This window comes from Porites lutea, chromosome 9, assembly GCF_958299795.1.
Source record: "Porites lutea chromosome 9, jaPorLute2.1, whole genome shotgun sequence".
In the NCBI taxonomy this organism is placed as follows: Eukaryota; Metazoa; Cnidaria; class Anthozoa; order Scleractinia; family Poritidae; genus Porites; species Porites lutea.
In genome coordinates, this window is record NC_133209.1 from 31,638,899 (window position 1) to 31,663,908 (window position 25,010).

At 38.4% G+C, this 25,010-nt stretch overlaps 1 protein-coding gene, 1 long non-coding RNA gene and 1 pseudogene across 3 annotated transcripts in view; 2 read left to right on the forward strand and 1 right to left on the reverse strand.

Annotated features, from left to right (window-relative positions):
• The window catches only part of LOC140947278 (hephaestin-like protein), a 30,457-nt pseudogene extending 20,473 nt beyond the window's left edge, over positions 1-9,984 (forward strand).
• On the forward strand, positions 348-6,550 carry LOC140947279 (uncharacterized). Of its 2 annotated transcripts, XR_012166950.1 has the most exons (4): positions 348-454; positions 3,674-3,771; positions 4,182-4,298; positions 4,860-6,550. It is a non-coding gene; the product is annotated as an uncharacterized lncRNA (long non-coding RNA). The 2 variants fall into 2 exon arrangements; XR_012166949.1 differs by lacking the exon at positions 348-454 and having other exon boundaries at positions 2,794-3,771.
• Positions 9,985-14,121: 4,137 nt separating the features above from the next.
• The window catches only part of LOC140947676 (tolloid-like protein 2), a 21,351-nt gene continuing 10,462 nt past the window's right edge, over positions 14,122-25,010 (reverse strand). The window contains exons 4-6 of the mRNA XM_073396846.1: positions 23,208-23,461; positions 18,995-19,402; positions 14,122-16,004 (exon numbers count right to left, since the gene is read on the reverse strand). Of these exons, the coding sequence (XP_073252947.1) occupies positions 15,916-16,004; positions 18,995-19,402; positions 23,208-23,461 (751 nt within the window). The 3' untranslated portion in view covers positions 14,122-15,915. The remainder of the gene's footprint in view (positions 16,005-18,994; positions 19,403-23,207; positions 23,462-25,010) is intronic.

Here is a 25,010-nt window from a genome sequence, read left to right on the forward strand (position 1 = left end):
CAGAGGCTATTGGAAATTCCAGAAGGATGGGATTGGTCAATTACATATTTTTTAAAAGATAAAAACCCTGTTTTCCTTAAAAATCACTATCTTTTAAACTTTTGAAATTTGTATTCTTTGGTGTCTTCCCTTTATGGAGTAATTGTGAAATTACACTGAGAGTAGGATGAGATATTAAAATTGGTATCCACTTGGCAGTGGCGAGATTGGGCGATTTTGTGCGAGATAATGCGAGTTTAGGCGAGTTAAGGCGAGATAAGGAAATTTGAACATAATCTCAAGTTGCGAGTTAGGGCGAGTTAAGGCGAGTTAAGGTCCCAGAGCAGGCCTTCCCATGGAAGCGGTGATGAAGGAGTTCAGTGTTCACTCTTGGCGACTCAAATGCAAGCTGAGTGTTTCAACCATCATTGAGAAGAAAGAACGCCTATTTTAAACTGTGGATCCTTGTTGTTTCGTAAGTACATTCTGAATCTTATTTAAATATATAGAGGCATATTTAAGCCTATGTAATAGCTTTGGGAGCGTTTCATCGATGTCGTTCATAAAAATCGTTTCACATGTGAGCTTCATGCGACAGCGAGTTGCTTCCTACAGATCTGACCTTTGTATGTTGCCCGTAGTTTCTTTGATAACATATGCCTGTAAAGCACGTCTTTGTCTGATTTCTTTTACAATAAAGACATAGTTGCTGCTTCACCGAAAAAAGTTTTTCTGTATACTAACAGTGCCGTAGCCAGACCAAACGGCCAACCGAGGCAGGCGGGAGTTGCTAGGGGGGTTCGGGGGCATGCCCCCCCCCCCCCCGAGAAATTTTGAACTTTAGTCTCTCGGAAATGCGATTTGCAGCGTTTTCTGGGCCTTTCGGTAACTTTTTTTCGAGTTAATTTAAGTGGAATTTAAAAAGCAATAATCAGAAACAAGCTACATAATCTGGGTGACCGTTAACCTCGCCAATGGTTTTGATCAGTATTTGTTCAAAAAAAATTTGAGTTAACGTACGTAGCCCCTTGAGATCGATGATATGGTAATTTTTTCATAGTATATTGACTGAATTGCTGAATTCTTTGTAATATCATGATGCGTTAAAAATATCCGATGATCGCTTATGTAAAATAAAAATGATCGGCGAAATTCGTCAAAATTTTACCGAGGCGAGTGCCTCGGTTGGCCTGATACTAGCTACGGCGCTGACTAATGCACATTTTAATGGCGAAGATGGCAGCCGTAAAATTTGAATGTCGAATGAGGAAACGGAATCACAGAACGGAGTACGGAATCCAATAGCAATGACAGAAAAATATTATGTAAAAATTCCTTGACACTGAAATGTACAAAACATTTCCACTCCAATTTCTGAGACTGTAGATGTTTATCACAAGGATAAACCTGTACAAAAATAGTATTTAATGTTCATATTAATTTTTTGCATACAATGGCATTTCCGTACTAGATTCAAACCGACATATGCAATTTGCTGGGACCAATGGGAATTGTATAAAATTGAAATAAATGTAGTGCTTGTTACGAGACTTGTAGTGTTAAAAGGATACTTTTCTCTTTGTGTACATGCACAATTACAAGTTTAATATGATGGTGCAGAAAGGTTCTAAAAGTCACAAGATTGTAGAGGGATATCATTTCCTTACACTTCAATTTGTCGTTAAGCTTTAAACACAAGGATAACAGCTTTATTTGATGACAAAGCAACCTTCATTGACACAAGTAAGACGCCCATCTTTGAGTGGGAAGTCGCAATTCTATTTATCCATCTTTGAGTGGACAAAGTAGTGCTTGTGTCAATGATATTTCAAATGTTGCAACAGTCACCAGGAGATATACAAGAAGATTTTTCAGGAATATAATTTCCTTACTCTTCAATTTGTCGATAAGCTTTGAACACAAGGATAACAGCTTTTTTCGATGACAAAGCAACCTTCATTGACACAAGTAAGACGCCCATCTTTGAGTGGGAAGTCGCAATTCTATTTATCCATCTTTGAGTGGACAAAGTAGTGCTTGCGTCAATGATATTTCAAATGTTGCAACAGTCACCAGGAGATATACAAGAAGATTTTTCAGAAATATAATTTCCTTACACTTCAGTTTGTCGTTAAGCTTCGAACACAAGGATAACAGCTTTATTCGATGACCAAGCAACCTTCATTGACACAAGTAAGACGCCCATCTTTGAGTGGGAAGTCGCAATTCTATTTATCCATCTTTGAGTGGACAAAGTAGTGCTTGTGTCAATGATATTTCAAATGTTGCAAAAGTCGCCAGGAGATAGACAAGAAGATTTTTCAGGAATATAATTTCCTTACTCTTCAATTTGTCGATAAGCTTCGAACACAAGGATAAAAGCTTTATTCGATGACAAAGCAACCTTCATTGACACAAGTAAGACGCCCATCTTTGAGTGGGAAGTCGCAATTCTATTTACCCATCTTTGAGTGGTCAAAGTAGTGCTTGTGTCAATGATATTTCAAATGTTGCAACAGTCACCAGGAGATATACAAGAAGATTTTTCAGGAATATAATTTCCTTACACTTCAATTTGTTGTTAAGCTTCGAACACAAAGATAACAGCTTTATTCGATGACAAAGCAACCTTCATTGACACAAGTAAGACGCCCATCTTTGAGTGGGAAGTCGCAATTCTATTTATCCATCTTTGAGTGGACAAAGTAGTGCTTGTGTCAATGATATTTCAAATGTTGCAACAGTCACCAGGAGATATACAAGAAGATTTTTCAGGAATATAATTTCCTTACACTTCAATTTGTTGTTAAGCTTCGAACACAAAGATAACAGCTTTATTCGATGACAAAGCAACCTTCATTGACACAAGTAAGACGCCCATCTTTGAGTGGGAAGTCGCAATTCTATTTATCCATCTTTGAGTGGACAAAGTAGTGCTTGTGTCAATGATATTTCAAATGTTGCAACAGTCACCAGGAGATATACAAGAAGATTTTTCAGGAATATAATTTCCTTACACTTCAATTTGTTGTTAAGCTTCGAACACAAAGATAACAGCTTTATTCGATGACAAAGCAACCTTCATTGACACAAGTAAGACGCCCATCTTTGAGTGGGAAGTCGCAATTCTATTTATCCATCTTTGAGTGGACAAAGTAGTGCTTGTGTCAATGATATTTCAAATGTTGCAACAGTCACCAGGAGACAGACAAGAATATTATTCAGGAATATAATTTCCTTACACTTCAATTTGTTGTTAAGCTTCGAACACAAGGATAAAAGCTTTATTCGATGACAAAGCAACCTTCATTGACTCAAGTAAGGTGCCCATCTTTAAGTGGGAAGTTGGAATTATTCTATTTATCCTTCTTTGAGTGGACAAAATGGTGCTTGTGTTATGATACTTTCAATTTTTACAAATAACACAAGGAGATCAACTTGACGATTACACAGTTTTTTATATTGTTACACTTTAATTTTGTTTTGTGCCTCAAGCACTTGGATAACGGCTTTATTCGATGATAAAAGCAACCGTCATTTTTTAAATATTTTTCGTTGTAATGCACTACCAGAAAACTGCCTCATTTTAAGCTCTCTAGTTTTTTTAGAACCAGGCTGTTGCAATACATGTAATACATGTATTATTATTTTGATATAAATATTTGACATTTTTTTTGGTCTTTATTTCTTTGAGGTATACTGATGTCGAGAACAAAAACATTGAGGGTATTTTGGTTAATGAAGTGAGGGGAAATTTTGGGTAAAAGAAATGGCCCAAAACAGAGAAAAAAGGTAAGTTGTACACTTTTCTAAGTTTCTTCAATTTGGTACAGTGAAACCCCGCCTTACGGCCACCTCGGTAATACAGTCACCTTGTTATTACAGCCACTTTTTTTTGTCCATCTGGCAAAAACCACCATACATTTTCTTGTAAACAAACCCTCATTAATACCGTCACCCCATTAATACGGCAAAACTTTTTTGGCCCATTGATGACCATGATAACGGGGTTCCACTGTAGTTTCTTGGTGTTGCCGACAAGTGCAATCCCCTAATGACATAAACACAAAAGATGGAAAAGCCACTAAATAATACCCACACCAAAAACAGGAGCAACCCAACAATACTTTTAGCAACACCAAGAAGCACTCTTAATTCCTTTTCTACAGACCTGCACATTTAACATGCTTTCCTTTTGCTAGGGGCCATTTTTCAGTACTGGAGTCAGAGAAGTACCCGCGCAGACGTGGTAAGGCAGTAAAATGGAAAACTTGAAGAACACAGAGTTCAGACAAGATTCCAATTTGAGAGCTAAAAAGGTAGGTAATATACATGTACATTATTTTGTTAATGCTTGCAGTGCAAATATTTTTACTGTGTAGTTTAAGTCATCCACTTAGTGATTTATTTAGCCTGTCCTGCAACAGAGCTGTGCTTTGGCAGTGCCTGGTGGCCCCTGTTGCATTACTGTTGCTCTTGGGCGACAAGGAAGTCTTAGTTTGTTCAAACACATTCATCCTGGGTACCTGGATCTTTCAGGTTAAGGGCACAAAGCTCTTTCATTTTTTAAGAACACAACACGTTTTGCATGTTTGTCTTATGCATACATAATCAATGATTGTTATAGAATGCACTAGGGCCACATCCTACCCCCTTTGACATTTTTAATGTTAACAGTGCCCTTTCCATCCATATGCAAGGTTTGATTGTAGTGTAAATTGCTCAGAGTAGAGAGCAAGAACCAAATCTAAAGATTCAAAATAGTTAGGGTGACTATTTTGCCAGACTAAACTGTTGCTGAAGAACAAAGTAAATGTTAATTAAATGTTTATCATAGTAGTCATGCCACTGTGACTAAATAAGTTCTTTTTGGTGTTCAGAAATTGATGAATCGCACAGACGTGTTGGACAAGGCACAACTTTCTCCAGATGACAAAGCCAAAATAAAGGCTTTATTAGACCTACACAATGCTATCCAATTTATGTCTTTGGAGGAGAGTGAAGACAATGAAGAGAGGGCCAATGATCCACCACCCAGGTGCATCAGGCCACTATGCTCAGAGAGGTCAAAGCTAAGAAACATCAATGCTGTTCTTGACGCCTTTTGTGAGGCTTGCATGTCAAAGAGGCAAAGAAAGAACAGCCGGGAAAATAACCAGAGAGGTTGATAAATACTTGTCAGACAGACCAGTACCAAATAACTGCCCTTCATGGGCAGGATGCCAATAATACCAAAGTAACAAATATTGCTACAGTGATCGCTACTATGGCAACTGGGAGTAAAAAGTCCAAAAATGACGGCGTGCGCATGATGTCCAGTAAAATAATGACCTTTAGCCGAAGCACAAAATGTGATGGCGTAGTCGCTTCTAGATGAGTATAAATTCTACTTTTCCCCGGTTTAAAACCTATCCTTTTTCTTTTTCTCTTAATCAAGAACGTATTTGACACTTCTAGTTCATTGGGCAGTAATTCAGTCTTCCCTGCGTTTTACTAACAACGAAACCTAACGAGCGAAAAGCCCTGTAGTGACTTTTGGGTGCCACTTGCATAAAGTTGAAATTTGACGGGCAACAGTAACATACTCTCTTCAGGACTGCAACCACGACCACCATAGTAGGGGTCACTGTAGCAATTTGCTTAAAGTCCCTAATGTATTATTGTGCCTTTAGTCAGGATGATCCTGTGATGATCAACTCTAACTAAATTGCACAATCTTATCGGAAAGGTGATAAGAGTTTTATTCTAAAAGTCAATCTTTACTCGACTGTGTTCATCAAAATTGCTGAAATTACAGGACAGTCAATGGATTATCCTAAAACTATAAAACAGGGAGTGTAAGATAGATACATTGTGAAAGTGAGTCGCTTGTTAAAAGTGTGCAGTTTGTCATTACTATTCAAACTCAGATGTAGGCAAATTCTCGTAGACTACTTTGTATGCCACAGCCAGGTCCAAGTTGTAGCCATGCACTTGGCGACAATAAGTGAGATACATGTGTAGAGATGTTGGCTTATACATTTGTATATAAAGCCTATGGCTAGTTTTGTTTGCATCACTATCGTCGTTGTAGCATCAGTCTGATACTTCCCAATAATGGCCTCTCATCAGTTTGTATAGGCTTTAACAATAATTTTTGGGGATGATCCACCAAGTACTGGTACTTGCTAATAAGAATTAAGGCAGCAGTTTAGATTTCCTAATGGGATTTTATGCAGTCTTACATGTAACTATGTAACACTTTTATTTGTAATATTCTTCTTATTAGATTATGTAATAATTTTGCCGTGAACTACTTCTTGGAGTTATTTTGGAATGGAAATGCACGATACTTATAATAATGTCAAACCTCTTTAATACGGACACCAAAGGGACAGAACCAAGTGTCCGCTTTACAGAGGTGTCCGTATTATAGAGGTAGGGAATGCATGATTTTTGGCTTTTCTGGGACCAAACGAACTGTCCGTCGTATAGAAGTGTCCATAAGGAGAGGTTAGACTGTATAATAATTACGTTAATCTAATCATTTGTCTTTTGAATAAAATAATATGTGCATAGTGCTGAACATACAGTCCCGGTTTGGTATCTTTGCTCCATTATGTAGTAATCGATTTGGGACAACGTACAATAAAAGAGGGAGTAAATGGTAACCTTAACGACAGAGAAAATTGGTTTAAATGAAAGTTTAGTTTCTGCTAGTTTCAAGGCAAACGCTAACTTTGAAAAATTTTATCCCCATTGAGAAAATCGACTTAAACGTATATTTCTACATTTCTTTGCGACAACAAGGATTCGCGGCAAATACTCTCGTGCACGACGTATTTTGTACTGGATGTGTGAAGAAGAAGTAAATTTAGTATTTTGCTTCCCATGCAAATTAATGATGAGCAAGAATTTTGATTGGATCAAACACGATCAAAGCGAAGCAAAAATCGTATTTGCCATCCCTGTAAATTCATCCTTTCAGGCATTAAATTTACGCTTTTTCCTAGCATTTACTGCCCCTGTAAAGTTGTCAAATGTTGAGTTTTTGTCACATTTGCCACTCGGCGCAAATACGTAGTGAACGATATTTTTCACCATCTTTGCTTCAAATGTAATTACTGTGCAAATATAACGTTTGCGTAGTATTTGCCACTTGGTAAATATAAAGTGTTGACCGCTTATGCTTTACTTACAAATGTGATGCAAAAATGGGGTTTGCATTGCGGGTAAATGTAATCAAAACGACGTGCAGCGGAATGTTTGCTACAATTGTAAATTCATGTTTCGGTGCAGCAGATTTATCTATTTACCACATTTTTAGTTCATGTTAAATCTGATGCAAATGTGCAGTTTTTCTTCTCATTTGCTTTGGACTGTAAAGATTGAGTAAATGCGGTATTTACCATCTTTGCTTCGCGTGCAAATATTATCCAACGATGGAATTTGCCTCGGGGCAAATATAAACAAATTTGATCAAATGTGGTATTTACTTCATATTTGCATTGATTTTGCAGTTGTTGTAAATCCATTTTTTCGTGCAGTGTTTAAAACAGGCCTAACCTTGCTTTGATTTACAAGGCTGAAAAAATTCGAATTGACATGGAAATCATGCAAGTCAGCATGTAGATTTTGTTTTCATCAGTTTCATGCTTGTCAGTTCTCATTGAGGCCCAGACCTGCATTTCGATAATCCATAGGCTGAAATGTCGTCTTTGCGACCCGTAAATTAACCAAGAGCGCAGACTTCTGACTGGGAAGGGAGGAAGAGGGTAGGGAGGGGAGAGAAGAGAAGAAGAAGAGTTAACGCTTCCCACTTCTTTGTCTTATGTTAACTTGTCATTTGCCTCCTTCTCAGAATCGAGCATACGTTTAACGGTTGTTTTTCTTCGGCAGAAACGTGTTGCAGATCATCGTGAGGACGTGTATGATCTTTTCCCGGGAGTCTTTGCAACCGTGGAGATGATTCCGGACAGCGTTGGAGTCTGGATGCTGCACTGTCACGTGAATGACCACATGGTTGGCGGAATGGAGACAACCTATACTGTTATGGGTAAGTTAAGTTGGTCTCAGTGAACGAACTGCAGCGTACATGTGTCAGGCCAGAACAGCGATCGAAGGTGAAAACGCCTTTGCTCCAACGCTGTGTTTTGCCTAAATTTCACGTGACAGATAGTTAAAACACGCATGATCAGATTACGAGTGATAGAAGGTACAAATGCACGTGGTAAAATAGCGTTCTGTACATTCCTTTCATTCATTTCATTCAGTGGAAGTCCAAACGAACGCTGGCTACGTACTTGCGACGCATGCGTTGAAACGTACTGGAGGTTAGGATTGCGGGATCCTCTTGTCGCCCGCAATAATGTACATAGATTTTAGTAACAAAACTGTATTAATTAGTAATGATTTGGAGAAACATAAACATGAAAAAACTAACAAAATAAAGTTTCGACGTTTCGGCGACATCATGTTGCCATTATCAAGGAATGGAAATAAATGCGAGTTCAAATGATTTTTGAATACTTTAACGCCATTTGAACTCTTATTTATTTCCATTTCCTAATAATGGCGTCATAATGTCACCGAAATGTCTGAACTTTATTTCGTTAGGTTGTACATGATAATAAAACTGTGTTAATTCCATGAATTCATAGATGGTTCACTGAAGCCAACCACTGATTTCATTGGTCCATCCAGTATCGCAGGTTCACCTTTGTCCAGCAGTTATATCATCTGTTTGCTGATAGCCGTTATTGTGACTTTATTTTGAATGCTGTTTTGCAGTGGAAAGTAGACAGTAGATTCGCTTTTAATAAAATTCTTTTATATATAGGTAGCTGACCAAATGGCCTTTTTGACCAGACTGTCAACTCACGTGACCGACTGAGCGACCGTATGACTAACTCATCAAAGAATGACTATTTGAAAGACTGAACGACTGACCGACTGCCGTAAAAACCTCCGTCTCCCCTACGGATTGGTTAATAAGGTATAAAAAACCCAGTCCTGCTGATAATCGGATCTAAATGTAGTCGAAAAAACGGACCGACCTTCCAACTCCGCGAGGACGACCGTGAGAGACTTTACTCATGATATAACCGCCATCTTTGCAAGCGCGTGAAGGCTGTTGGGATGGATGTAAACAATGTCGTGTGGTCATACGCAGAGCCGGGCTGGACAAACAATCTTTCGTTTAAATATATTAAATTTTCGGGCTAGCGAGTGTGCTGTCTTTCTGGCATGTAGTTGCTATCTTTGATTCTATAAGCAGTGGAAGACTGGGCCGGAACCCATTTGACTCTTGCAGCCAACTCACGCGAATCATTGTAGTGCTTGTACGATCGCCATAAAACGACTACATGGCAGGCTCACTCAGGCTAAGAATCAGCCAATAAAATCTGCCAATACAAGCAAGGCCGGTCCGAGTTTGTTTATTCCTCCCATGAATGTGGGAAAACTCGACGGTATAAAAGTTTTATGGATACGGTCACTTCGTTCCATGGTCAGGTCGTTCCACAGTTTCAGTTTAAAACTCGATGAGATAAAGCGCGCTTGTTTTGGCTTTTTGGCTTAAAGAACGCGAGGTATGCACATAAGTAATGCCATTATTTCTGCTCGTGGCTTTAAGACTCGTGAAAAATTCTGGGTATATTGTGGAACGATCTGACTATTAAGTGAAAGATCTTGCTTGGAACGATCTGACCATGGAACGAAAAGCCCGGATAACATTTGTTTTCATAATTAGTTATTTTCACACATAACGACTGTACGACGAACCGCTTCATCAGTGCTGGACAGCGGATATCCTACAGACAGACCATGTGACCATTGGATTTTAAGGTGGTCAGTGTAAAGGAGAGCTTTTTTTTGTAGAATAGTTATCGACGGACTAAAAGACGCATTTTTTATGTTGAATGTGTTGGAATCAGACTGTTCTTAGGATGAAGCTACAGCAACGAAAATAGCTTCCTGAACTCTTTAAAGCACGAGTTTTTACTTAGAATAAATAATAATAATAATAATTTAATTCTTATATTGCGCGCTTTCCATGAAATGATCAAGCGCGCATTACATGATTTCTATCTATAAAAACTTAATAAAGGGTATGTAACTACTAATTATTTAAAATATACTATGATAAAATTAAAATATACAACATATGTTAAAATACTAGTAATTGTTGTGATAAAAATTAAAAATTAATAAATTAATAAAAAGCTTCCCTAAAGAGGTACGTTTTCAGATGGCGCTTAAATACTGAGTTCCTTGATTTTAAGACACAGTACAATTTTATTTTGCTCAGAAAAAACAAAGAAGCAAACAGCACTTAAAGTCTTTTGTTCTTAATGTATAGAAACTTAATGTATAGAAACTTAATGTATAGATAGTGAAAAAAGAGTAGTAAAAAGGAAAATAAAACTGGAAATTTTAGAGAAACCATTTCGTATGTATTGTGTTTCTGTCGACTGCATGGTCAAAGTCTGGGTCTAAATTTCTCTATTGGCCAATCCACTAGGAACGCCTGTAAGGGACCGTGGCGACCATTTGGCACGGACACACGAAAAAAAAAGCGGTTGCATTTTTAGAGTCTTGTTCTGCTAAAGCGAGCTCGACTACTTATAATAAGAATAAAACAAAAAAGACTGTAAACAGTCTGGTGGACTGTGACAAAACTTACTGGAGTCAGCGGTCCCTTTTTCAAAGGTAAGCGCCAAAACTGTGTAAAAGAAAAAAAATCAATCATACTGTTAGAAGCATTCAAAATGAACTGATCATCGTAAACTAAAATTAGAACCTACTGCAATTATCAGCTTATCAAAAACAGTAATAGTAAATTGAATGTTAATGTTCAGCGCTTCTGGCAAGGCCTTTTTATTCTGTACTGAACATTTTTTTGCCAACTAAGTGCTAAAGAATGTGCTAAGCTCCAATTTCAGAGAATTGTTAAGCGAAACACATACTATTCTGTCTGGTCGGACTAAATACAGTTTTAAATGCAGAGAAGATCATCACAGTTTAAAAATTCAACCTTGCCATTTACGTTTTTTATCCCGCAGTTCAAATATATAAAATTCATATACTCATTACTTTATCTTCATCTACGTACCAATTTGATGACCAGCTCCCACACAGTTAACTTACCGCTAGCTAGTTAGCTAAACTGATTGGTTGAATAAGCGCTGCACATTAAATGTCAACCTTTACTACGAAAACGAGTGTATATATTTAACGTAAATATATTTTTTTTCATGTAAATAGATTTTCCCTTATTTTTTATTTTTATACAATTTATGTTTCTCGAAGATATTAGCCTTTCAGGCTACACTAAAATTCGAGATAAAATAAAGTTCATGACGTATGTATGTATACTGCCTAGGCAGTTGCATATTTTTAAAACTATAACGATCTTCTTTGCACTTATTTATTCATTCCGCAGTTCTGAATACATGGAATTCATCAACATATAGAGAGAGCATTTCAAGTTTGTTCTGATTTGACAGAGATGTAAAGAATATATACTGTTGTCTGGCTGCTAGAGTGATGCAGATTTAAAACCAGTGTCACTGGAAGGTGCATTGATCTGTGCTGTAATTAACCTTATGTGAGCCGAAAAGAAAGTTTGTTTCGATTGATTTATTCCAGCTGTCATTCTCTCCGTAGTCATTAATTCATGACTCTGAACCCAAAATGACTAAAAATTGATAATCAAAGGCCCGAAACAGAAAAAAAAAACCGTTGTTTTGGATTGAACTTGATTTAGCCTATGCCCTTGAATGAGTCGAGGCAATTGAAACACCAACCACTATCTAAGGATCTTAAATGATTCATTTAAAAGGCGGGGATGGCGCGATGAATTAACTTTATCACTTACCAGTGAAAGCAAGCAGAATTATAGTGAAGTGGTTTAGTGCCATCTGAGGTCTAAGCGTCCTCTGAGCTAGCTATCACAGATCACAATTACTGTTCTTTCTTGCTACTGACGGGAAAAAAGAAATTGTCAAAGGCTATAAAAAGATTTTAATTGTTGTTGAAACATTTATGGGACGCCTTGACCAATGGATGCTAGGAAAGTTTCATCCTTGTCATAAAAACAATTACAATTGTTTATTACAGTCTTCTATTGCTTATCACTTGAATTAACTAACATTATATTGCACGTGATCATGGATGTTAGACTACTGCGTTTGTCATTTAAAGGAGTTGTTAAATTAGATCAGTTTGCCCCACTTGGAGCTTTGGTGTGCGGTGTGAGTCGTTTTAAAGCTATGTAAAAATCACCATCCTGGTTGGAAAACGTCAGTTGCCAGGAGCCCATTAAACCTGCCAAGTACGCTGAAATAGCTGGAAGTCGAGTTATCTGCATTTCGATCAAATAATTATCAGGGCCTTTTTTAAGCATCATAATAAACTACAGTCTTCAAACGATATGTTTATGACCAAAACAACTGCGAAAGATATATTGCAGTTATGGATCGCGTCTCTTTGAACGACATTTCATTGCATCTTTCGATTTGACCAGTAATAATTGGTAAAAAAAAAAATTCAAGTTGGTACCACCTAGCAAGAACTATCCTTTTACAATAGGGTATTTTTTTACTTTTTATGTTGTTACCATATATGTCACTTTTAATCCAAGATTTACGTATACTGTAATCAAAGTCCACAGCTGTAACAGGGCCCTCCGCCATGTTACGTAATGAAGGCTACCGCTTAAAACTAGAGGAAATGGAAAGGAAAAAGAGGGGGCTTCAAACTCATAAATGATGCACAGGTTATAGAAGAACTTTTATCTTTCCCTAATTTTTCCCTGAATGGAAATTAACCAAGGCGTCTTTGTAAGGTTCCAACGCTTTAAACGTAAAAACGCTTACGGATGCAAGCAAAGGTTAGTTGTCATAGCAACGTTCCATTCTATAAGAAATAATAATAATAATAACAATAATAATTATAATAATGATAATAATAATAATAATTATAATAGTAATAATAATAATACTAATGATAACACTGATAATGATAATAACTGGATTGTAATAAAACGAAGAGAATTACAACATCCTTCTGTAATAGGCCCAATGGAATTTAGATCTTTATTGGCTTTTTGGAGGAAGTGTCGCCAAGTTGGCTAATTTTGTAGGTTTTTTTCTCGGTTGAGTACCTCCCTTTAGAGGTAAAAAACTATAAGTAATCTAAATTCTCATGACAATTAGCCACCGCCTTAGTCCAGGAAGGAAGGGAAGGAGTGTAATAGAGCATTTCAACACCTAAGATGTTTGTAGCTTCCTCTCATTTTACTGCCGGGGAAACTCAGCGGTTCCCAAACTGATACTCATTTCATTGACAGATACAACATCAAAACAGTTTTGAAATCCTTTTGGATGAGTTACTCCCATCCTCGTTCGCCGTTGCGGTCCCCTACGCGCTTCTCTTCATGTATGTTAGAAATCAGCCCTTTTTGCAATCATGCCGCGGTTTCTGTTTTGTCTTCCCCCTATTTCTGCTTGCGGCCATCTTGATACACAAAAAATTCTTGTCTATCACTCTCTAAAACTTCAGCTCCGTCAGTAGTCTGTGTCCTTCTCTATTCTGTGCTATTTTTTTTGGCATAGTGTTTTTTTATTTGCTTCCGTCAACTGAACGAAAAAGATTAAGCCTGGTTATGTAAAACTCACACTTAATTAATAATGGAAATAACATTTCCGCGACAAAATGGTCAAGAATGTTTGTTACTGTGTCCATGCATAAACCATCTCGTCCAGCCATGTCAGACGCGTAGCTTCTCACTGAATCTATAGCCCTCAAAATATTTTAATACAACTTTGAGTCTGTTTGATACGGGGTGGGAGAAGGGGGTACCCCCTCGCCTTAAGTGGCCTGTACGGGGTGTTTCCGTCCAAAACGGGAATTTCTGTCAAATTCAGGTGTTTGAAAAGGAAGGGTTCCCTTCCTTTCTTAATTATATGAAAGGTTAGGGAATTTGATCTTTAGGAAACTTTAATTAAAGGTCTTTTAAGAGGCCCCTTAATGTCGATTATATATTTTGAATATTAGACGCAGTTTATGGCTGAAACATTGAGGTTTATTGTTAAGCCCTGCATGAGAATGACAAGCTAGTAGGTATATGTCAGTGATATGGCCTACATAAACTGAGTGCAGTTCACTGAGCAACTTTTATTATCGAGTAATCACAAGAAACTCCTTGAGACAGGGCTTTTCTGAACTGATACAGTTGTTTATGGTGGATTCTGGGTCGTATTAAAATCAGCTATATTACTCTAACACGGTTAATTGACAGTCAGTAGAGCGGTGGTGTGCAGGGCGGAAGGTCTAGTGTAGCCGAACCAACACTCAGGGTCTTGAAATGGCAGAGAAAGAACAGTTCCTTTGTCCCGCAAACGGCTCGACCTTCGTCGTGTAGCTTAACTGACTTTAGGTAAATATGGCTGCCCATATCCAGCAATGTCCTTTACATAAGACACTCGATGATTAACCATTTTTTTTACAAACTTATAATTAATTGTAGATTATATTTAGCTCACACGTGCAGTATTAGTTATCCTAAAAATTACTGAATAGCTCTGATTACATGCAAAAAAACTTTACTCAGGCTCCGTTCATATGGAGAAAACTTGTCGCCTACCCGAGCTACCCTGGTAGAGCCATGGCCATGAAAATTTCCTACAGTTCCTTACAAAACTTGAAGAACTGTTTACGTGAGAAAAAAAAAACGTTGGCTTGGCCGAAATGTTGGCTCACCTAACCGGGTGACCCTTTTCTGATGGTAAGGTCACCCTCCTAGCCGAGCCAGCTCGGTGAAAGCGAGATCATCAGAACATGCGCGAGCGCTGTTGTAAGCTCTTGGCTCGGGCAAATGGGCCAACTATAAATGCTCGCTTAAGTTGACTCAGCTGGGAGGAGAGGGTGACCCTTTTTCAAGGGGCAACTTTTCTCCTTAACGTGGCCTAACACAAATACATAAGTATGAACACATCATTATACGTTCCTGGGAAACTGCCCACTTACCCCTCCCCTAAGCGAACATTAACACTTACTTCTCAGTTAGGGAGCAAGGGAATGAGCAACCTGTCTGTATTTTTTTATTGCCTGACTGATTGAACCACTTTGGTCTAAAAGATGGGATTATGCAATTCCATGTAATGGTTTATACAAATTACGTCACGTGACCTTTAAAAGAAAAGTTAGCACTGCGGTTATCTTTACTGGGGGCACTCCAAATCGCGAAATGATAAAACGTCTAACATTTGATAATTTGTTGCTGCCACTTCGACGTTCTCGCTAAAACTTGTAATACAATGACGACCGCTATCGCGTTTTTCCGCCAAAATGACGCTCGCTCACGCGCGAGCACTACATATTTACTTCAAACGGCAAACGAGAATTTGTACCACGTGACCAAGTTTCTTCTTTGCTTCTCTTTTACTGTTCATCACTTCTGCACCTAAATTGGTAGCTTCACGCAATTTTGCATCCATGAGAATCTGCTTTGAGCTGTTTTTATCTGCTCATTTTCTGTTTTGAGAAATTCTCAACTTGCCGTTTGCCGTATACGTGAAGCTTAACTCTCTAATATTAGAGACATTAAGCATCGCTTTTATAAGGCAAACGGCAAACGTGAATTTGTATACCACCTGACCAAATTTTCCACATACTTGGGGTTTACTGTTCATTATAACAACACGAAAATCACGCCAATTCTATCCATAAGAATTGTTTTAAGCTGTTTTTATCTGCTCATTACTCATTTGCTAAAATATATTTTTCTAGGGACGAGATTTAACAAGGCACGTGGACAAGAACCGCAGCCAGATAAGCAACGCGATAATTTTTAACGTTTTAGATAAATTCACTCAAAAGTATTTAAGTTCCTACTAAGATGAAAGCGTTATTTCATGTGAACTTATAACGACCAAAGAGTCTGGCTGGATTTGTTCAGAACAGACTGTCCTTTGACGTAGCCATTAGCAGAGCGGAGAGGAACAAGAGGGACATCGGATGCGAGATGGAAAGTCGTCCCTGGCCTACAAAAATTGAACAGACGAAAAATTCATATTGAGTTAAGACTGAGAGAGAATGGTTAAGATAATGAAAAAACTGATTTAAAGAAATTTTAAAAAATTAAAGAATATAATATCATCCGTGAAAATAATCTCTTTCATATCAGATATGAATAGTACAATGAACTTTCTTTAAACTGACACCGCGAGCTTAAATTACCTAGAATTCACGGCGTGCATTTCTCTGACAGGCCCGAAATATACATGGCCTACTGGTCCTAAAGGTGTCCATTTTAGAGAGACTTCAATGTGAAAGGAATCGCAATCCAAAGACTTAAGAAGGCAATTTTAGCGAGGTAACGTATACGAAAAGGATTCATAATATTTTGCCCACATGACGCACCGTTTAATAAAACAGTATTTAGAAGATACAATACAATACATATCTGACTGGATTTGTTAAAACATCGGTAAAGAAATGTCAAGTGCATTTTCAACTATTTGACATCTAAGTGGAATGGGAAGCAGTTAAAAGTCACTAGCTGAAGCTAAACAGTGACAGCATCATTGCTGGCAATAGACGGTAAAGTTCTCTCGCAGAAGTAACAGGATTTTGCGATGCAATAAACAACATTTGAAACGTCCAGAAATTGTAATCTTTTAGTCAGTCAAACCGTTGGGCCCACAGCTCAGTGTCGGCCCAAAACAGATTAAGAAACCACAATCTTTGAGCACATAATAGGCTTTCTAAGAAAAAATCACCTAAACTAAACACTCACGAAGCGTTTTTATGCTTGGCACAAACTATAGACCCTGGGTGCTTACCATTTGACGGAAAATTTCGGAAATTCCGGATGGAAGGTAAATGGTAAGACCACGTTTCGGAAATTTCAACCGAAAATTGAGGAGTATGTTTTGAGGTAGTCCTTTCATTCCGGTTGGTACGAACCAAACGGAATGTTGCTTACCATTAACCAATTTCTTCTTCCTTCTCGGTTCCAGACTCACGCGACACAAATTCGCCCTTTTTTCGAATTCAAACCGTAACGGATGTGGCATTTCTACGGTAAACTGGCAAATCGCTTACCATTATGCTTTCGACACCCCAACCGGATTTTTCTGTCAAATGGTAATCACCCCTTGTCACGGTTTTCTACGCCATCTTGACGAATAGGCAAACGCATGAGAAATGACAGTGTTTGTATGAGAATCCAATGTCGAATAATTTCCGTAAAACGGCCGTTCTGGAAAAATATGAACTGTAAACTAAAGCTACACAGCAGAGGATTTTACCAACACATTTTGGGGGCCGTTACCGTGCTTGAATTTCTCCAGAAGCTTGCTTTAGATTTTCCATATATTTGTCTGCAATTTTCTGAATTTTTACTGGGAAAGTTTTACAGACAAATGTATAAAAAATTTTTAAAAAAAGGTTCTAGGTCTTCTAGGGCATGTAACGCCCTCAAATTTTTTCAGTAGAATCCTTAAGAGTGAAGCTTTGGTTTACAGTTCCTATATTTTTTAAAACAGCCTTTTTACGGAAATTATTCGACATTAGATTCTCATACAAACACTGTAATTTCTCACGGGTTTGCCTACTCGTCAAGATGGCGTCGAAAACCGTGACAAGGTCTATTCTGGTAACACGAGTTCAACCGCACATACCTGAGATTTGTCTGTCAACACTTTCGGTAAATCACACAATAAATGACTTTCACGGCAATCCCAACACTTCTGAAAACCACTCATAATACTTCCACACTTAACACGGGCGAAACATCATCAAATTACTCCGTAAACCTCTCGCTCTCTCCACATAAATCGTCGCATGGAACTTTTCTCGACTCACTAACAGTCGATTTATTCAAGATCCCGGATGTAAACCAGCGGTTGAAAAGGAGACATACAGCACCCGCCTTCAAAACAATTTCTTATTAAGTCTTTGGCCTGGTCACAAATCAGCATGAATTTCCATCTTGCCCAATAGATTTCAACCCTAGAGCCTACTCTGTGAGGCCAAAGATTTGTTACTGCAGCTGTAGAGTCTAAATATACGAATTCAAGCTACGGATTGAACCGGATTACAACGACCGAATAAGGCATCGCCTTTCTAAACTCCTAGACTCACGTACGCCTCTCGTTCGTCTAACCCATAATAGTCTTTACATATTCCGGCATACACTACAACTGCCAACAACAAAGCTCGCAATATCCAATCTTTCCGCCTCAAGCCCGGGATCAGTCTTTCACCCGTGTACCCGAAAAGAGACGAAATACCAGAAGATATTGGACGCAGCAGACTTTGCCAGACGTGAGAATTGTTCCTTCATAAGGCTTAATGATGCCTTCCGGAAAACTTTGCTCAAGGCAGCCCAAAAAACTCTAAGACAACCCACTATGAGAGCCGAGTTCAGTCTAATACGATCGCTCATTTCAAACTGACATACAGAGAGAATTATGGGAAGATATCCAAAAAAAAAAAATTTCGGGGGGCGGGGGTGGGGTAATAGGTCAATAGCCATTGAGAAACTCATCAAAGTCTATCTACTGTGGCCTATCCAGTACCGATTAAATAAATAAACAGTATCTATGTAAAAAAAAAGAAAAAGCCTGCTCCACTACAAGACTCAGTCAGAGAGTATATAAGAGAGCTTTCTGTAGCCATGTTTTTACAAATCCAGTCAGATATATAGTCTTGTTAATATTGCAAGATTAAGTGGTTAGTAACGTAACGTATTTTGGCGAGGAGCCCATAGCGTAAGGCGAGTCAAAAGACAAGAATAGGGCTCTCTAGAAACTCGTTTTTCCTTTTTTGTCTTTGCTTTACTGGCCTGTTTTTCTTTACAACAAAGTATATTTAGCATGGTTTTGGTCGCCGAATAAACATTCGAGTTCGCATGGAAACTCAATATGTACAGGTATGCATAACTCAATATGTATAGGTACACGGAACTGAAACACTTTATTCGACCGAGTACGTACATGACTAATGACAAGCTAATGTTCATACATACCTGCTTTAAAAGAGGCTTTGAATCCTCTGTAAGTAGTGGTGGTGTTAAAGTCGCTCCTGAAATGTACCCAGACCATGTTGCCCGAGCTCTGAATCGTACCAGGCTTGTTGGTACCACATACGGGTTTGGAGAGAATTGGACCATACTTTCCACTAAAACTTAGGATAGGAAAGGCAGGGGATTCTGAGATGGCTTCTCTCACCTCCAGATAGTCGTTCTCGCAGTCTGTGCTCTGTTCAAGTTCGAATATGTCAAAGGTGAGTTGTACCTGCCGTCCTTCAGGAACGATTAAGTACCATTCCCAATCAAAATTCTCAGGATAGTTTTTCGATTCACCAACTTTTGGGGTGCCAATCTCAAAGGTTTCATCTTCCGTTGCATTTAGGACGCTTCTAGAGCTAGAGGAAGCTAAAACAAAAGTCAAAAAGTCATCCAATAATATTTGTTCCGTATCCCAGTGAAAATGACTTGACTTCTTCAGACCTTTATGCAAGTGCCGGGGGAGGGGAGGGGGGGTTGGGGGTTGGCAAGTACGACTTGTCCATACTCTCTAAAATAATTTTTGTCATCCCTGGGGGCCTTGTAAAATTTGGCACCGACTAAGGCCAGATTCGCCACTAAATTGCCATCTACAATGGTAGGGAAATAGGAGCACGCGTCTTTATGACACTTAGTTATGACTTCTCTTATTTGCACCAGCGTAAGCTCAGCATGAATTTAGCGAGACAAGTTTTCTTTAATTTGTTTCTACTTTTCTTTTTTAGACACAGATCAAATTAAACAACCCGGATTATTCCGATTTATACGGCTTTAAGCAAAATGGAATGCATACAGAAAAATAGAAGAGAATTGATAACCTCACAAAAATCCTTCTAAAATAGGCCTGGGCCAAGAGCCATAATGGGTCCCATTATGGTGTACTCGTAACTTAAGGAATTCACTTAGGTAGCTGCACTTACGATTTTCGTAAGTATCCACTCAAGTGTCGTTTATGCAACAGAAATTGCGGGTGTTGTATAAAACTTTTATTACGGGAAAAATAGCACGTAAAGTCTACGTAAATTTACGGGACCTATGAAGGTCCTAGGCCCGGTTGCATAAAACCTGTACTTAAGGTATCATCCAGAATAAAAAATCCGTTATGGGTACACTTACGGGTGTTGCATGGAACGCTCTTAGCACTCTCGTAAGTTTCTGTTTTACGTGGTAACTTACGGGCCCGGGGGGGGCACTTGGGTATTTTTTTGGGCGGGTATGTGCCGCCCGGGACTCCAAATTGGCACCCCGTTCTAGAAAAAATTTTCCCTAAAATTGACACCCCGTTCTAGAAATGGGCCAATTTTTTATACCCCGTTCTAGAATTCGACCTAAAACTGATACCCTGTTCTAGAAATGGGCCAATTTTTTATACTCCGTTCTAGGGGGCAACAAGAGTTCAACGGTTTGCTTGTTAACGCATTGAGCCGTATTTTTAAAAGCAATCTGTCCTTGAATAATTTCAAATGGCTGCTTACAAAAGTGGAGCTTTGATGCGTTCGAAATATTATACCCCGTTCTACAAAACGCCTCTGAAATGGATACCCCGTTCTAAATCAGGAGCTTCAAAATCACGACCCCTTTGGGCGGCACATACCCGTATAGGTAATGTATGGGAGTATCCCCGCCCCCCGGGCTTACGGGCTCACTTAAGGGCACACGTAACCTTGATATAGTACTTTATTAATGATTTACTCTTTATTTTTAGAGCTAACCATCGGTGAGTGTAAAGAAAGTTTCGAACACTTTTAAGCCTCTCAAAGAATGAAATTTGCATGTAAACGTTATTTTTCTTCAATATCTAATGAAAATGATAGTTCTTCTTCCTTTTTCACAAAGTCTGCCTTTAAGTGTACATCAGAGGCTAACAAAGCGCATTTAGAACGAATACGTACAACAGGAACTTACGAGAGTGCTAAATACGTTCCACGTAATACCCGTAAGTGTGCCCATAACGGATTCGTAAGTGACCTACTGAAGTGAGCGCTAATAAGTGCAGGTTTTATGCGACCGGGCCCTGGGCCCGGTTGCATGAAACCTGCACGTAAGTGCTTACTTAAGTAGGTCACTCACGAATCCGTTATGGGTACACTTACGGGTGTTGCATGGAACACACTTAGCACTCTCCTAAGTTTCTGTTTTACGTGGTAACTTACGGGCTTACTTAAGGGCACACGTAACTTTGATATAGTACTTTTAATTATTAATTTGACTCGCTCTATTTTTTTTAAATTAAGTTAACCATCGGTGAGTGTAAAGAAAGTGTCAAGTCGTTTCGAACACCTTTAAGCCTCTCATTCAAATAAAGTTTACATGACATCGTTATTTTACTTCAATATCCACTGAAATGTTTGTTGTCCTTCTTTATTCTTAACGACGGCTTTAAACTGTCCATCAGAGGTTAACAAAGCGCATTAGAACGGAATTACGTAAAGAAAAACATTTTTTTGTTCACTTCTCAGTAAAAGATCTCGTTAACTTTGGTAAAAACAGTAAGGATACGGGACCTACATAGGTCTCGTAAATTTACGTGCTATTTTTCCCGTAAAAAAAGTTTTATGCAACTCCCGCAATTTCTGTTGCATAAACGACACTTAAGTGAACACTTACGAAAATCGAAAGTGCAACCACTTAAGTGAATTCCCTAAGTGGACCACTTAAGTGATTTAATGCAACTCACTTAAGTTACGAGTGCACGTACGTATACCTGTAGTTGTTACGGGCGTTTTATGCAACCGGTCCCTGGATCGTAACGTTGCGCTTCATGTCAACTTAGGAAGATTTGTATGGGGTCATCGCGGTAAAACGGTACTTATTTCTTCCCGCCAATTTGCACTAACAGGCTTATTTTTGGCAAGTAGACGTATTTCGTATTGGTCTTTCTGGAATGCAAACCTATCCCATAGTTTGTCAAATTTGAATATTTGTGACGTCACAATTCTCTGCTCTATTGGTTAATTTAAATGGCTGATTCAAGATGGAATTTTCCTCCAGTTGCTTCTTAACAATTAATCACGTTATCTTGACCTCACTGCTGTTAGCTAGCTTCGTGATTTTATTAGAAATCTTACTTCAGTTTTTAAGTAGTTTTCACTTTTATTGCAACTTTTAGAGGGAAAATGGATGGAATATGGGCACTGCCATTAAATTCAAGAAATTACGTCGTCATAAGACGTCACATTACGACATTGCATCAATCAAATTATACCTAGGGGCTGGAAATGATTAGCAAATTGTTCTGTGAAATTTAATAGTGGCCTCCGGTCCCAAGAAGCAAAGCAAAGCATGGTCTGAATACGGGTCAGGTGACCATAACCCGCGATAAATTTCATGTCCAAGTAAACTGATGTTAGTTTGTATCCAGTCTATCGATTGAGGCTTGATACTTGATTTCAATGAGGGGAGAAACTCCAATGGGATTGCGGTCCGGTTCCCCTTCAGAGGGTTGAAATTAAACTCCTACACACTAAATGAGACCAATCTGTGCGTGGTTCAAACTTTACTTGACCCCTTAAAGAAGTCATTTTTAATCTGACAACTAAATAGGAAGTAGGAGGAGAAGAAGGCTTCAAATGACCCTTTATTGGATAGTTACCTTTACACAGTTATAAAAAAGTGTTTTCAGTGATACGACAAATGCAACACGCAATGTTTATCAGACAGCCTTGATCCTAGGGTCTTATCCCTTTCTTCTTCGAGAAAGGACCTCGGTTACAGTTGGTCACGTGGCTCCAATAGTCTGGGAGTCAACAAGGATTTTCCTCAAGGGAGGGGTAGTAAAGTGTAAAATTATCATTGTTGTGGGAAAGATGCAATACTGCTCTAAAGGGCTTTAAGGTGATAGAGTCTTTACGTAAGGCGCAAAATCTTCGGCACTTTTTTTCTAGCTCTACACTACCAAACCGCATTCTATCCCCTTTTTTGTCGCCGAAAATGTTTTTTGACAGTATAAATTAACGCTGTTATTTCGCGCCAAAATTAGTAAGGATAGACATCATGAGTAATTTTTGTATGTACTTCGAGCTTCCTGAGTCGGGTCGGTGGTTAAACTTTATTAAATGAAAGAAACTATTTAAGCAGTACTTTTGCTTTTTTACTTTTAAAATTACATTTTACAACTTGAAATTTTCCGAATTGTTAATTACTAGAAAAAGGAATAGAAAGGGAATTAACTTACGCGTGCTGGATTCGACGATATAGGACAAGTTGAATCCTTTGTAAAAAACTGTGTCATCAGAAACAAAACGGAACCAAATATCTCGTCCAGTCTCAACATCTTCGGGACGAGCATCTCCTTCTTGCATGTTTATAGCTTCCTGGTACCTGGAGGTTCTTCTTACACATTTTGGGTTGAAAAACGAAAGAAACCCATAACGGCTACTGTAGGTCAATTTGTCACACTCACAGTTTGTGCATTCTTCTATGTCAAAGCTAAAAGAAAAAAGTTCCATTCCTTACCAAGAGAGAATGAGCTCCTAAATAGCCTACGTAGCAGGCGCTAGGGAATTTCTAAATTTTAACTGGATAAATCAAATTACCACCCAGTCCCATATTCAGTAGGGCCTGAGAAACTATAGGAAGAAAAATTTCCAGCCAGAGAAGTACTAGTGTTAAGGAAATCCTGGAGAGTTATTAAACCGCCCGAGGTTAGGGAATATAAGACAGTCTTGGATGATCTGGATTCCTTATTCCAGGCATTGGTTCCGGTCTTTGTCAGTGGAACTTGGATTTCGGATTCTAATCGTTAGTGGGTGTACGGATTCCTTGAGCTGTATTCCGGACTCCAAAGCCTAGGATTCCGGATTCCACAAACAAAAATTTTGCCAGATTCCCGATTCCATTACATGGGGTTAGAGGAACCTTGAAATCAGGGACGAAGCAATTAAAGATGGACTCATTTCACGTGCAAAATCAGATGACTTGACGGCGCATAGCGTAGGTAGCAGAAACACTCTTGTCTTTTTTTATCAAAAACGTACAACAAGCAAGGTATGTTTTATTTATTTAATTATTTATTTTTAACTCGAAGAAGCGTTTACTTCTTTAATACTCTGCATACTTATTTTTAAACAGGAATTTCGTCACGGAAAAATAATAAGATCATAACCTTTACTTTTGAATTCGTGACCTGCATCTTCTAAGTGTTTTCTTAAACAGGTATCCAAACATATATAGCGTGTATCTCAAATAGTTCTGGTAATCGTTCCGTTTAAAAGACTTAAAACGAATCGCAATTTTTGTTATACCTGATAACTTTCATAAAAAATTTATCAAGGCGTTGATATCAAACCTATTTCACTGCTGTATTTTTTAATTATCAGTTGTTTTCGTGAAGCAGAAAAGTCGGTAACTTCTCTTCTTCTTGGTGACTTAAATCGTTTGTGCTTCGTAGAGTGGATACGTACAGCCTCGCAAAAGCTGAACTGAGGTGAAAAAGTAGGAGAGAGGGATAGAGGAAATGGAAGAAAACCTCGGTTCAGTTTTTGCGCACCCGCATTTGAAAACACACCAAAAACAGCCCGCAATTTCAGCGTAATAATAAAAAGGAGTAACAACTAGTAATCACGGTTGACACTACAGCTGCCCCCGCTCTGTATATTGTCGGTCAATAGTATTCTTGCTCGTTGTTTGGCTCTTTGAAATATACCGATTCATAATGAAGATTTTCACACATATTCCAAACAATAGGTGAGATAAATACAGGAAACGCAAAGTTCCATGCACAGTTTCAGTTAATTAGATTTACACAGCTTTGATCAAAACATTCTCAGTTTCGAGAACAGTTTATTCTAAACCATAAGAAAAGATTTCATTAGAAGTTGAATTTTTCGCTATTTCTCCTTTACTTTTTACATTCAGTTCATTTTATTTTGGGGAAAGTAATCCTTAGAAACTAAAAGGACGTTTGATCAATTCACGCTCGCGCACTCTAGTCTTACTTTAAACTTTATAGCGGAAGGACATCTGTGAGCAGGGAATA